General features: G+C 44.7%; 1 protein-coding gene across 1 annotated transcript; it reads right to left on the bottom strand.

Annotated features, from left to right (window-relative positions):
- Positions 1-329: 329 nt before the first annotated feature.
- On the bottom strand, positions 330-12,939 carry LOC110528410 (cAMP-dependent protein kinase type II-alpha regulatory subunit). Its single transcript, XM_021610456.2, has 10 exons — positions 11,707-12,939; positions 11,272-11,313; positions 10,982-11,121; positions 7,179-7,285; positions 6,865-7,018; positions 6,685-6,786; positions 4,825-4,899; positions 4,672-4,737; positions 4,367-4,505; positions 330-928 (listed from the first exon to the last, which is right to left on the bottom strand). Exons 1-10 carry the CDS (start codon positions 11,945-11,947, stop codon positions 804-806), a joined length of 1,191 nt encoding a protein of 396 aa, XP_021466131.1. The 5' UTR covers positions 11,948-12,939; the 3' UTR covers positions 330-803.
- Between the last annotated feature and the right edge of the window lie 2,485 nt (positions 12,940-15,424).

Consider the following 15,424-nt stretch of genomic DNA (forward strand, 5'->3'; position numbering starts at 1 on the left):
CGGGTGGGTGATTTCAGTTAAGGACCAATGGAACTGTCTAAAATGTGCAAACTCCACCTATCCAAGGTGAACTCGCCCGTTTGCAAATGCATTCCATTATGGTAACATTCTATACTTTGATAGGATTTCATCACTGATACTGTCTACCAAAGGGGTGACTGTGTATTGGAATTGTATAGCTAATCACAGAATAGTTACATAACAGTAACACGTTGGTCCAAGCCCTTACCCACCGACACTTGGCTTTCACACCACCTGAAGATCAATAAACTCCGGTGCCACCCAGCACATCAGTAACACAGCACAGTTTAAACTGCAGAAATCCTTGCATAATACCAACTTCCATTTACTTTATTGACAACATTTTGACCAGGGATTACATTTATGAAATCTCCCCATCTGCAGATAAAGTATTTCCATATCAAAGCACATATTAATATTTGATTGATGGACCTTTGACCTCAAGGCAATTTCAGTACAAAAACAGCGTCTGTTTGTGTGGGAGCTATTGGGCTAGAATTATCAATAAATTGGGCTAACATGCATGAACAATTGCCAAGTCAACACAGTAAACAATACAGATACTTCCACAATAGTCAAAAAAGGAAAATACTACATATAAACAAAATGATCAAAGTAATTTGAGACAGTTCACATTGTAATGTTGATATCAGTTATTAAATCAGGTCCAGTAGATTCTACAATTAAATGTCAACAAATATCTTGTAAGTATGTAAAGCTAGTATGTGTTTAAGAAGCACTCTGTGGGATTGTGTTAGTGTGCTGTTTCTTACAATTATACTTTAATGTTTCAAATCTACACTAGAACCAAACAGAGCTACCAGCTGGTTCTCGTATTGGGAAATGTTCCTCTTCATAATCTCCTTACAGGAACCCAGCAAACGCTCAAACGCCTGAATGTCTATTACTGGGGGGCGGGGGTGTAGGAGGAAAGAGAAAAAAGGAGGGAGTGCAAGTCAAGTCAAACAATAAAAAGCTGATAAAGCTAAACAGACCCAAACTGATCAGCTGGGCCTTTATTCATTCCGACCTGAGTTAAGCGTGCGTAAATGGAATGGAATTCCCTTTTTACGCACTTTTCTCTCTGTGTGTTTTCTGACCTTGAATTTCATGAGAATAGCATGCTATTCACCTGCAATTCGTTTTGGGTGGAGATTGAATCAATTAAGGTGTGGCGGAGGCATGTCTACAGATACACCATATTCTGACCTTGATTTAATTCCCTCATAATTCCACCACCTTTACACGCGAGGAACCTATTAAGGTCTCGCCAACCTACCTGTTTCATGTGGAAAAAGCATCTACTTAATTTTTTTCCAATAAAAATAACAGCTTTCTCCATGCACTGTAATTTACAATTTGATAAGAGCTAGGTAAATGAGTAATCTGTTTGGATAACAGAATTGCAAATATAAAGGACACTTGTTTTAGATAGCCTTTATTTTACCTTAAAATCGCTGGAGACAAATGTGAAATCAATCATATTGGCAGCATACTGAAGCATATCATCATATCAACTTTCCCACAGTCAAGTTTATGAAATGCTGTGCAATTATGTAGAATTTAAATTGTATGGCCTTTTAACTTCCAGAGATGGGCACTTTCAAATGTCTTAATTATAGGCTACCCACATTTTCTGTTTCCTATTTCTATCATGTTCAATATTAGCCACCGTTTTGCTCTACGACCCCATAAGTTTCACAGGACTCATCTGAAGTTAACCCACACAAATTAATAGAAGTATGGAAATAGTTTTGTGCCATTAAAAATAAAGGGTTAAATATGTGCCAAACAAACACATATTTCCTGAGCTTTCTTGTATCTCCTAGATATTGGACAGACACTTCAAAACCTTATTCCTTAAGATTTGCTTTTTGACTAGCTAAATGATCCATGTTATGACTAACTTAAAACAATTCCATATGTTAGCCCCCCAACGGCTTACATGTTGATCACACCGCTCGCGTTGCAAAATAAATGTACACATGTTATTCAATCATTGGACCCACACTGCTTGCGAGCATCAATGAGTGTTTGCGTTGCCAGGTGCTAAAATAGAACTTGGTTCTATTTGTGACACTTGATGCGCTGCAAGTCCCACCTCTTTCATCTCCTCATTGGTTTTTAAGGAGCATATAACCACATGGGTGATTGAAAGATGAACTGAGGTCCACACTCCAGTCCAGTTGGTGGTGGTAATGCACCTTAAAGTTGGTTGCCAAACGCCATATAATGTCCAAAGAAGAAGCCTGAAGGAGGAGAGATGACTAGAAACTAATTTGGTTTACCTTTTTATCTGATTAATTGTCAGAGTAGAGGAACTTGTGCATTTCAGGTAAAATAACAACCCAATGCTTATATCCCAGGACAAATGGGCTAGCAACAGCAAGCAAGCTAGCTAAATTGCCATAAATGTTTAATGCTTTTCGACATGTCCCCAAATTAATATAGTTTGTTCAGAGTTCGTTTTGATATTTCAACCAGCATATCCTGATCGTTTCTGGTGTGGGTGGACAAAATCAACATGCGCGCGATGGCGCACGCGGAAGCACACGTGTGAGCGGTCTGGTCAGCATGTTAGACATTTACACGGAACCCAAACCAGCTGCGCGCGTGCGCCATTGTGCATATATTTATTTTGTCCCCCCACACCAAACGAGATCACGACATGCAGGTTAAAATATCAAAACAAACTCTGAAACAATTACATTAATTTGGAGACAGGTCGAAAAGCATTAAACATGTATGGCAATTTAGCTAGCTAGCTTGCACATGCTAACTAATTTGTCTTATTTAGCTAGCTTGCTGTTGCTAGCTAATTTGTCCTGGGATATAAACATTGAGTTGTTATTTTACCTCAAATGCACAAGGTCCTCTACTCCGACAATTCATCCACACATAAAACTGTCAACCGAATAATTTCTAGTCATCTCTTCTCCTTCCAGGCTTTTTGATCTTTGAATTTATATGGTGAAGGCAGGACTTGCAGCACGATCTGCGTCAGAAATAGGAATGACTTCTATTTTAGCCCTTGGCAACGCAGACGCTCGTTGGCAATAATTGAATAACATATACTCCTAAATGTATTTTGCAACGCAGGCGACGTGTCCGGTCAGCATGTTACAGGCTGACCATACGGCTCGGCTGCGCAAGCGTAGCAAAATACATGTAGGAATATATGTTATTCAATTATTGCACCACACTGCTCGCGCGCGCCAACGAGCGTCTGCGTTGGACATCATCGGGGGACAAACAATTACAACTCTGAATAACGGCACAGTTATTTATAGCCAACTTCACTGTGGGAAAGGGTCCGCAATACATGTCATGTTTATATGATTTTCAGTTTGCTTTCATATGACTGGTTTCACAGGGATCATTAGGAAAAATCATCTAAAACAGTTGCAGAAATAAAGAAAGTAGATGCTTTTTCTACTTGGAACTGGCAGGTTTGCTCAACCGTATTAATGGTTTACTCACGTGTAAAGGTGGTGGAATTATGAGGAAAATAAGTCAAGGTCAGAATATGGCGTATCAGTAAACACACTTCCGTCACAACTTCATTTCTTAGATCACCCCAAACGAATAGCGGGTGAATAGCATGCTATTCTCATGCTTAAATTCAAGGTCAGAATACAGAGTACGCATAAAGAGAGAAGTACATTAAAAGGGAATTGCGTTCCATTTTCGTGCACGTAACTCAGGTCAGAATTCCCCCCTGATCTATTCATTTCTGACTGCTTTAGAGACAGAGAGACAGTTATTGTAATGGTGAGAGGTTAGCATGTTTTGGGGGTATGATATTGTAACTGTAACTTTCTAACTCATCATTATTCACGATTCGCTCAGGATTATCCGCAATCATAGTAACATCCACATGAGTGTAGCAGTGTTTAGAAACATATACTATTGTTATTTACAATAAAAGTGACTCTAAAATGACACAATACATTATTTACCATTCATTTATATTAGGCACAAAATAATCTGAAACACAACCAAAACTTGCATCCAACAAGTTTGCAGAGTCATGAGCTTCATTGCATGCTAGGAAAATGGGACCAAATTCCAAACTTTTGACTACTTTAATACACATATAAGTGAATTTGTCCCAGTACTTTTGGTGCCCTAAAAACTATGTACAAAAAGTGCTCTTATTTATAGACGGTTCTTCTGATATGGATGAAAATACCTTCAAATGAAATCTGACAGTCTGCACTTTAACCCCATAGTCATTGTATCATTTCAAATCCAAAATGCTGGAGTATAGAAACAAAACAACAAAAAATGTGTCACTGTACCAATACTTTTGAAGCTCACTGTTGGAGCTCACTGTACAACGTACCCAAGCACTTGGTGTCCCCTACAGCATAGACGGATGCTGCACGTGGTTTGTTGGTGACCAGAGCCAGCTCTCCGAAGTATTGGCCTCTAGAGCAGCGTGCAATCTCCACCTCTGCATTGTCCAGCTGTCCTGCTTTAGTCTAGGTAGGGAGACATACAGCTGAGTCTGTTGTACCACATTCCAATGATGCTAGACTCATACATTCAGTACAGTCAGTTCCTTGCAGCAGGTACCCACAGCAAAGTCTTTATTTATAGAGTCGGTCTAACACACACCCAAGTGAAGAGCAAAACATGTACACCTACTTTGCTTATTATCATGATCTTCACCTGGCCCGACTCCACGATGTAGAAACAATCTGCCTTCTCCCCCTAAAAGTGTAGAAAAGCAGTAGAAGAAGCAGTGGTTCAAAGTAAAGAATAATCTTAGATGAACTGTACAATAAAAATACATAATACCTGTGTTATGATGCACTCCTCATCTTTGAACGCTCTCATTCCCACGACATCAACAATCTTCATCCTCTCAGAGAGCTGAGGAAAAGACGAGGACAGAAGATGAAGGTGTGATAAAAGTATACATCGAACTTTACATGCATTCTGAGTGAGGATTGTTTACAATGTGAGCCTCTCATGTACCTTCTCTTATGTTGTACTTTGAATACACAGTACAATTTTGATTGTAAAGGACACAAAAACAATTCTGTGGTCAAATAAACAGACATACAGTGGGGCAAAAAAAAGTATTTAGTCAGCCACCAATTGTGCAAGTTCTCCCACTTAAAAAGATGAGAGAGGCCTGTAATTTTCATCATAGGTACACTTCAACTATGACAGACAAAATGAGAAAAAAAATCCAGAAAATCACATTGTAGGATTTTTAATGAATTTATTTGCAAATGATTGTGGAAAATAAGTATTTGGTCAATAACAAAAGTTTATCTCAATACTTTGTTATATACCCTTTGTTGGCAATGACAGAGATCAAACGTTTTCTGTAAGTCTTCACAAGGTTTTCACACACTGTTGCTGGTATTTTGGCCCATTCCTCCATGCAGATCTCCTCTAGAGCAGTGATGTTTTGGGGCTGTTGCTGGGCAACACAGACTTTCAACTCCCTCCAAAGATTTTCTATGGGGTTGAGATCTGGAGACTGGCTAGGCCACTTCAGGACCTTGAAATGCTTCTTATGAAGCCACTCCTTCGTAGCCCGGGCGGTGTGTTTGGGATCATTGTCATGCTAAAAGACCCAGCCATGTTTAATCTTCAATGCCCTTGCTGATGGAAGGAGGTTTTCACTCAAAATCTCACGATACATGGCCCCATTCATTCTTTCCTATACACGGATCAGTCGTCCTGGTCCCTTTGCAGAAAAACAGCCCCAAAGCATGATGTTTCCACCCCCATGCTTCACACTAGGTATGGTGTTCTTTGGATACAACTCAGCATTCTTAGTCCTCCAAACACGACGAGTTGAGTTTTTACCAAAAAGTTATATTTTGGTTTCATTTGACCATATGACATTCTCCCAATCTTCTTCTGGATCATCCAAAAGCTCTCTAGCAAACTTCAGACGGGCCTGGACATGTACTGGCTTAAGCAGGGGGACTTGGCGGTGTAGTGTGTTACTGATGGTAGGCTTTGTTACTTTGGTCCCAGCTCTCTGCAGGTCATTCACTAGGTCCCCCCGTGTGGTTCTGGGATTTTTGCTCACCGTACTTGTGATCATTTTGACCCCACAGGGTGAGATATTGCGTGGAGCCCCAGATCGAGGGAGATTATCAGTGGTCTTGTATGTCTTCCATTTCCTAATAATTGCTCCCACAGTTGATTTCTTCAAACCAAGCTGCTTACCTATTGCAGATTCAGTCTTCCCAGCCTGGTGCAGGTCTACAATTTTGTTTCTGGTGTCCTTTGACAGCTCTTTGGTCTTGGCCATAGTGGAGTTTGGAGTGTGACTGTTTGAGGTTGTGGACAGGTGTCTTTTATACTGATTACAAGTTCAAACAGGTGCCATTAATCCAGGTAACAAGTGGAGGACAGAGGAGCCTCTTAAAGAAGAAGTTACAGGTCTGTGAGAGCCAGAAATCTTGCTTGTTTGTAGGTGACCAAATACTTATTTTCCACCATAATTTGCAAATAAATTCATTAAAAATCCTACAATGTGATTTTCTGGATTTTTTTTCTCATTTTGTTTGTCATAGTTGAAGTGTACCTATGATGAAAATTACAGGCCTCTCTCATCTTTTTAAGTGGGAGAACTTGCACAATTGGTGGCTGACTAAATACTTTTTTGCCCCACTGTAAGTATTCACACACCTCGAGAGACTTTAGAAGGGGTACACACTCAATGAAGGCTTCGTACATCTTTCTCTTCTTGGCATTGTTCTTCACTATGAGTCTATGGAATGTGGCCCGATCCTAAAACATTCACATAAAGGTTACAACTCATCTCTCATAGATACACATTAAACACACACACACACTACTGTGACTCACCAATCCCCACAGTGCCCCCTCCTGGGTGGCCATGATAGTGGCAGCGCGCGGGGTGTTGTACATGAGAGCCAGCTCCCCGAAACTGCCCTTATTGTCATACTTCCCCACACACTTTCCAACTCCATCAATCAGCACAACAATGTCGTACACACCCCTACAGCAGACAAAGAGAGGTACACAGGACACCAGAGGAATCAGAGAACATCATATTCACATGATTAGGCCTAATGCTCCTCAAACAGAAAAAAATGATAGATTCAACACACACGTGCACACACACACACACACGTGCACACACACACACACACACACACCGCTCTATGACATAGAAGTTGTCTCCATCCTCCCCCTGGTTTATGATGTGCTCCTGTGGTTTGACCAACACCTCAAACATGCCATCCAGAACCTCTGAGAACTGCTCCTGAAGGAGAGAAACAACAGTCACACATTAGAAGAGGACCATGTGTGTGTGTTTGCATACTAAACTGGGACACCCAGCAAGTATCACACAAATGAATCCATAAAATCTCTAATGTGTATTGTCTCTATTGAGAGGGGGCTTGTTGAGTTCATAACCGAACAAAAGATAAAAAGATAAAAGAGTAAGTGCTATTACTTTTAACTTACAAGTTACTCTCACTGACTTAGAATGAATTACTCTCAGTGGCTTACAAGGACTTGTCACGACTTCCACCGAAGTCGGTTCCTCTCCTTGTTCGGGCGGCTCCTGGCGGTCGGCGTCGCTGGTCTTCTAGCCATCATCGATCCACTTTTCATTTTCCATTTGTTTTGTCTTGTCTTCTCACACACCTGGTCTCAATTTCCCTCATTACATGTTGTGTATTTAACCCTCTGTACCCCCCATGTCTTTGTGCGGAATTGTTTATTGTAAGTGCATGTGCATGTTTTCTCTGGTGCGTGACAGGTTTTGTACCTGTTTGTGGTTCTGGTTACCAGTGTTTTTTTAAATAAAACTCCTCCGTTGATTACCCAGTTTTGCTCTCCTGCGCATGACAATCCTGCCACAAGCCACGCACTCCCTTACAGAATTCCGCACCGCTAATGGAGTCAGCAGGAGCAGGTGCCCCTGGTATAGGGGTGGAGGAGCACGTCCGGGAGCACGCGGCGATGCTCCACCATCTTGGCACCGCCATGGACCGTGTTGTCCAAACAATGGACCGCTGGGAGAGACAGGTCCTGGTCCCTGTGGGATTTGTCTCGCCTTTCCCCGGGAATACGACGGGACTGCTGCAGGCTGCCAGGGGTTCCTGTTGCAGCTCGTCCTATACCTGGCAACCGTCCACCCGGCTCCTTCGGGCCGCGAGAGGGTGTCCGCCCTCGTCTCATGCCTCTCTGGGAAAGCCCTGGAGTGGGCCAACGCCGTGTGGGGAGAGGGAGATGCGGCGTTGTACCATTTCAAGGAGTTCACCCGCCACTTCCAGGCAGTCTTCGACCACCCGCCCGAGGGTAGAGCGGCGGGTGAGCGCCTCTTCCATCTGAGGCAGGGGACGAGGAGCACCCAGGAGTTCGCCCTGGAGTTTTGGACCCTGGCCGCCGGCGCGGGATGGAACGACAGGGCCCTAATCTACCATTATCGTTGCAGTTTGCGCGAGGACGTCCGTCGGGAGTTGGCCTGCAGAGACACCACCCTTCGACCAGCTGGTGGACCTGGATAACCTGCTGGCTACTCGCGGACGTCCAAATCGGGGGGGTCCCCCCCCAAATACCCATGGAGCTGGGAGGTGCGGTGCGCAGGGAGACCGGAGGAGGTTCCAGCTCGTGCACTATCTGTGGCCGCAGAGGGCACACTGCCGGTCGGTGCCGGGTTGGTTCCTCTGGGGATCTAGGCAGCAGGCAGGGCGCTCTGGCGTCAACTAAGGTAAGCCGGCACCATTCTCACCCAGAGCCCTCTGTTGCACATGTGTTTTTGTATGTTACTCTTTCTGAGTTTTCCCCGCATTCCCAGCATGAGGCGCGCGTCGATTCAGGCGCGGCTGGGAATTATATAGATAGATTGTTCTCCCATAGTTTAGGGAGTTTAGGGATCCCCATTGTTCCCATGGCTGTGCCCTTCCCCGTTCACGCCTTAGATAGTCGACCATTATGGTCAGGGTCGATTAGGGAGGCCACCGCTCCTCTGGGCATGGTGACACAGGGGGGTCACAAGGAGATAATTAGTCTCTTCCTCATTGACTCTCCTGCGTTTCCCGTGGTGCTAGGCCTACCCTGGTTAGCTTGTCATGACCCCACTGTTTCTTGGCAACAGAGGGCTCTCACGGGGTGGTCGCAAGAGTGCTCGGGGAGGTGTTTAGGGGTTTCCGTTTGTGCCACCACGGTGGAAAGTCCAGACCAGGTCTCCACTGTGCGCATTCCTCCCGAATATTCCGACTTGGCTCTCGCCTTCTCCAAAACTCAATTACCACCTCATCGTCGGGGGGATTGTGCGATAAATCTCCTGGTAGACGCCTCAGACGCCGCACTTCCCAGTGTATCCCCTGTCACAGGCGGAGACGGTGGCTATGGAAACATATGTCACTGAATCCCTGCTCAGGGGCTCATTCGGTCCTCTACTTCACCCGCCTCCTCGAGTTTCTTTTTTATGAAGAAGAAGGAGGGAGGTCTGCGCCCGTGTATTGACTATCGGGCTCTAAATTTATCACTGTGAGGTATAGTTACCCGCTACCACTCATAGCCACAGCGATTGAGTCAATGCACAGGGTGAGCTTCTTCACCAAACTAGATCTCAGGAGCGCTTACAATCTGGTGCGTATACGGGAGGGAGACGAGTGGAAGACAGCTTTCAATACCACCTCAGGGCACTATGAGTACCTCGTCATGCCGTACGGGTTGATGAATGCGCCATCAATCTTCCAAGCGTTTGTAGACGAGATTTTCAGGGACCTGCACGGGCAGGGTGGAGTGGTGTTTTTTGATGACATTCTGATATACTCCGCTACACGCGCCAAACATGTGTCCCTGGTGCGCAGGGTGCTTGGTCGCCTCGAGAGTAATGGGCAGGTGGAGAGAGTAAACCAGGATGTGGGCAGGTTTCTGTGGTCTTATTGCCAGGACCGGCCGGGGGATTGGGCGGCGTTCATGCCCTGGGCCGAGATGGCACAGAACTCGCTCCGCCACTCCTCCACTAACCTCTCTCCCTTCCAGTGCGTACTGGGGTACCAGCCGGTTCTAGCGCCTTGGCATCAGAGTCAGACCGAGGCTCCTGCGGTGGTCGACTGGTTCAGGCGTGCGGAGGAGACATGGAAAGCTGCCCGTGCTCATCTTCAGCGGGCTGTGCTGCGCCAGAAAAACAGCGCAGACCGTCACCGCAGTGAGGCCCCGGTGTTCACACCGGGGGACCGGGTCTGGGTCTCGACCCGAAACCTGCCCTGCCGGAAGCTGGGCCCGCGGTTTGTGGGGCCATTTAAAGTCCCGAGGAGACTGAACGAAGTTTGTTATAGGTTACAGCTTCAACCCGATTACCGTATTAACCCCTCGTTTCATGTGTCTCTCCTCAGGCCGGTGGTGGCTGGTCCACTCCAGGAGTCTGAGGTGCTGGAGGTTCCTCCGCCCCCTCTGGACATCGAGGGGGCCCCGGCGTACTCCGTTCGCTCCATACTGGATTCGAGGCCTCGGGCGAGGGGCGTTCAGTACCTCGTGGAGTGGGAGGGGGGCGGTCCGGAGGAGAGGTGCTGGGTTCCGGTCGAGGACGTGTTGGACCCTTCAATGCTGCAAAAGTTCCATCTTCTCCGTCCAGATCGTCCTGCACCTCGCCCTCTGGGTCGTCCCAGAGGCTGGTGTTGGCGCGCAGCTGGAGACGGTCAAGGTCGGTACCTCTCCTTGTTCGGGCGGCGCTCGGGCGGTCGGCGGCGCTCGGGCGGTCGGCGTCGCCGGTCTTCTAGCCCATGTCTTTGTGCGGAATTGTTTATTGTAAGTGCATGTGCACGTTTTCTCTGGTGCGCGACGGGTTTTGTACCCATTTGTTTGTAGTTTGTTTGTCTGGTTACCGGTGGTTTTATGAATAAAACTGATCCGTTGATTATCCAGTTTTGCTCTCCTGCGCCAGACTTCCCTGCCACCAGTTATGCACTCCCTTACAGGACTACATACAATACTCTACCTGGTCGAGAGTTTTGAACAGTAGAATGTCTCGGCAGGCGTCCTGGAGTCTGCGACGCTGCTCGTCTGATTTGGAGTGTACCACCCGCGGCTCAAAGTCCTCATCCTCATCATCGTCTGGGTTATAGGCCTCTGCACAGACTGGGGGAGCAAAATGACTGTGACACACACTGGGGACAAACAAATACACTCAAAGGGAATGTTGTAACTAACACACAAGTGAGACTGAAATAATATTCTTCATACACAGCATGGATAATAATGGATGCAAAACCAAAGGATGACACTCACCAGATGCTCTGCGACTGTATTTATTACGGTTGGAGGGGGGCACTATCGAGAGAGAGAAATGTTTCAGCACCAGATATTAAGTTGGTCCCACTGAACATCATTAGTTGTTCTTATGGATCCATTGACACACTTTAGCTTACAGTGCATGACCATCCCCCTACTACCATACCAGATTCTTCCCTCTAATTTTCTCTCATCACTTATTGTCAGGGCACAGAAACCGATTTATCAAGAGGCAGAGATACCCACAAACAAACTTGTATTATTTTGTTTTAAATAGACTTAAAAGTGAGAGTTAAAAAAGTTTGAATAATTTAGAGTAAAAAGGTTATAATAAAAATACAGAGGAGAAAATCTTTTAAAATAGATTTAATAATCAAATCATGAAGAATATTGCAAAAATAGTGGCCAAATAGAGATAAAAATGTCACTCACTATAGGCATCATCAGAGTCTTCATCTTCATTTGATTCAACTGAAATACTATCAAAAACCACTCTTTCCCGCGTAGAATCGGCTAAGCTTTCTTTGACATGCGTGTCGTGTTTTCGGCTGTCTTGTAGACGCGTGAAATATTGGATTGCAAATTCAACCAAATCTGGCGGTCGGCGCCGTAGTACCTCCACAGTGTATCCTTGCAGCAAATCCATCAAGCCAGCAGGTATCTCGATGCTCATCACAGAACTATGATAGGCCGAGCCTATAAATTATCTTTAACAAGTTTAAAAATACAATTTTGAATGAAACTATCTGCCTAATCCATAGCAATAGGCCTAAGAAAATCATAGAACTCTATGCCAATCAAGAGTTTCCAAGACCAGGGATTTGTAAAATTTAAGAACTCATAAAGAATGCTAAATAGCCTGAGTATTAAAAATACAATAGCATTTGAATATAACCTTCAGTGTCTGTACGATATAAAATGCATCCATCCCCCAATGTTGCCAAGACTTTGTGAGGATAAAGAGAGCCAGATCAATGATCAGCAGCCATGGCAAATCTCAAAGTAGGTTAAATGTTAAACAAATACATTTACTAAAAACTACCAATGACAGCTATCAAACAAATACATTTTTAACCAATCTACCGACCTCCTTGCATTGTAGCCTTTTGAAGAGGAGTTCAGGTCTGACATAATGCATGGCCTACTTTGATAAATGCACACAGCGCGGTTCTGCCCCCCCGGCGATACCCACCATCCTTTACCCCACCCCCGTCCACGTCGACTGGTTCATTGACAGGGCTACCGGTTTCCCCATTTAGACTAGAAGCAGTGTATCGGAAAGTATTGACCGGGTATACTAGGTTGTCAAAACCTTCAGATCAAATGTAGTTCATGCCAGTCTAACCTAGGCCAATTGTGTATCGGACGTTGACGCAAGGTGCTCTATCTGTGGTCTGAAGTAGGCTATTACAGTCATTCATTTCTGGGAAGGGGAGCATTATCAACTATTTTCTAGTATACAGTATTTCTATGGACCTGTCCGACCGACATGCATATTTGATGTCACTTTCAAAAGACACAACAGCCTAATGTGAGCCACACAGCATGTATACATATGTACATATGCTAGACAATCTGGACCCTCTCTTTCTAAAATGATCTGCCGAAATTGTTGCAACCCCTATTACCAGCCTCTCTTTCGTATCGTCTGAGATTCCCAAAGATTGGAAAGCTGCCGCGGTCAGCCCCCTCTTCAAAGGGGGAGACACTCTAGACCCAAACTGCTACAGACCTATATCTATCCTACCCTGTCTTTCTAAGGTCTTCGAAAGCCAAGTGAACAAACAGACTACCGATCATTTCGAATCCCAGTTTCAGAACTGGTCATGGGTGCACCTCAGCCACACTCAAGGTCCTAAACGATATCATAACCGCTATCGATAAGAGATAGTACTGTGCAGCCGTATTCATCGACCTGGCCAAGGCTTTCGACTCTGTCAATCACCACATTCTTATTGGCAGACTCAACAGCCTTGGTTTCTCAAATGACTGCCTCGCCTGGTTCACCATCTACTTCTCTGATAGAGTTCAGTGTGTCAAATCAGAGGGCCTGTTGTCTGGACCTCTGGCAGTCTCTATGGGGGTGCTACAGGATTCAATTCTCGGGACGACTCTTCTCTGCATACATCAATGATGTCGCTCTTGCTGCTGGTGAGTCTTTGATCCACCTCTATGCAGACGACACCATTCTGTAAACTTCCAAACCTTTTTGGACACTGTGTTAACTAACCTCCATACGAGCTTCAATGCCATACAACTCTCCTTCCGTGGGCTCCAACTGCTCTTAAATGCAAGTAAAACTAAATGCATGCTCTTCAACCAATCACTGCCCGCACCTGCCTGCCTATCCAGCATCACTACTCTTGACGGTTCTGGACAGACTTAGAATACGTGGACAACTATAAATACCTAGGTGTCTGGTTAGACTGTAAACTCTCCTTCCAGACTCACATTAAGCATCTCCAAAACAAAGTTAAATCTAGAATTGGCTTCCTATTTCGCAACAAAGCATCCTTCACTCATGCTGCCAAACATACCCTCGTAAAACTGACCATCCTGCCGATCCTCGACTTCGGCGATATAATTTACAAAATAGCCTCCAATACCCTACTCAATAAATTGTATGCAGTCTATCACAGTGCCATCCGTTTTGTCACCAAAGCCCCATATACTACCCACCACTGCGACCTGTACGCTCTCGTTGGCTGGCCCTCGCTTCATACTCGTCACCAAACCCGCTGGCTCCAGGTCATCTACAAGACCCTGCTAGGTAAAGTCCCCCCTTATCTCAGCTCGCTGGTCACCATAGCAGCACCCACCTGTAGCACGCGCTCCAGCAGGTTTATCTTTCTGGTCACCCCCAAAACGAATTCTTCCTTTGGCCGCCTCTCCTTCCAGTTCTCTGCTGCCAATGACTGGAATGAACTACGAAAATCTCTGAATCTCTCCCTCACTAGCTTTAAGCACCAGCTGTCAGAGCAGCTCACAGATTACTGCACCTGTACACAACTACCTCTTCCCCTACTGTATTTATTTTGCTCCTTTGCACCCCATTATTTCTATCTCTACTTTGCACATTCTTCCACTGCAAATCTACCATTCCAGTGTTTTACTTGCTATATTGTATTTACTTCACCACCATGGCCTTTTTTTGCATTTACCTCCCTTATCTCACCTCATTTGCTCACATTGTATATGTAGACTTATTTTTCTACTGTATTATTGACTGTATGTTTGTTTTACTCCATGTGTAACTGCTTTACTTTATCTTGGCCAGGCCGCAATTGTAAATGAGAACTTGTTCTCAACTTGCCTACCTGGTTAAATAATTTTATTATTTTACTAGGCAAGTCAGTTAAGAACAAATTCTTATTTTCAATGACAGCCTAGGAACAGTGGCTGTTCAGGGGCAGAACGACAGATTTGTACCTTGTCAGCTCGGGGATTTGAACATGCAACCTTTCAGTTACTAGTCCAACACTCTAACCACTAGGCTACCCTGCCTGAAATAAAATAAAAAACTCAATTTCATGGGCTCATGTCTGTTAAATTGTCTGTCTGTAATGGAGTGCCCCAGGGCTCTGTACTCGGTCCCCTCTTATTCACTACTGTTTTTCATGTTGTCTGTCTGTAATTGTGTACTGACTTGGTGCTGCCTATCTTGGCAGGGACGCTCTTGAAAAAGAGATTTCAAATCTTAATGAGCCCTTCCTGGTTAAATAAAAATAAAGAAATAAAAATGTACAACATTAACGTCTACACTGTATTTCTGACCAATTTGATGTTATTTTAATGGACAGCATGCCAATTGCATGCTCCCTGAAAACTTGAGACATCTGTGGCATTGTGTTGTGTGACAAAACTGCACATTTTAGAGTGCCCTTTTACTGTCCCCAGCACAAGGTGCAGCTGTGTAATGATCATGCTGCATAATCAGATTGTTGACATTCCACACCTGTCAGGTGTATGGACTATCTTGGCAAAGGTGAAATGCCACCAATAGGGATTTAAACAAATTTGTGCACAAAATTTGAGAGACATTTCTGGAATATTTTATTCCAGGTCATGAAACATGGGACCAATGTTGCATTTATATTTTTTGTTCAGTATAATATTATATAACAGACGGTTACTTAAATCAGAAGCGACG

This window comes from Oncorhynchus mykiss, chromosome 7, assembly GCF_013265735.2.
Source record: "Oncorhynchus mykiss isolate Arlee chromosome 7, USDA_OmykA_1.1, whole genome shotgun sequence".
In the NCBI taxonomy this organism is placed as follows: domain Eukaryota; kingdom Metazoa; phylum Chordata; class Actinopteri; order Salmoniformes; family Salmonidae; genus Oncorhynchus; species Oncorhynchus mykiss.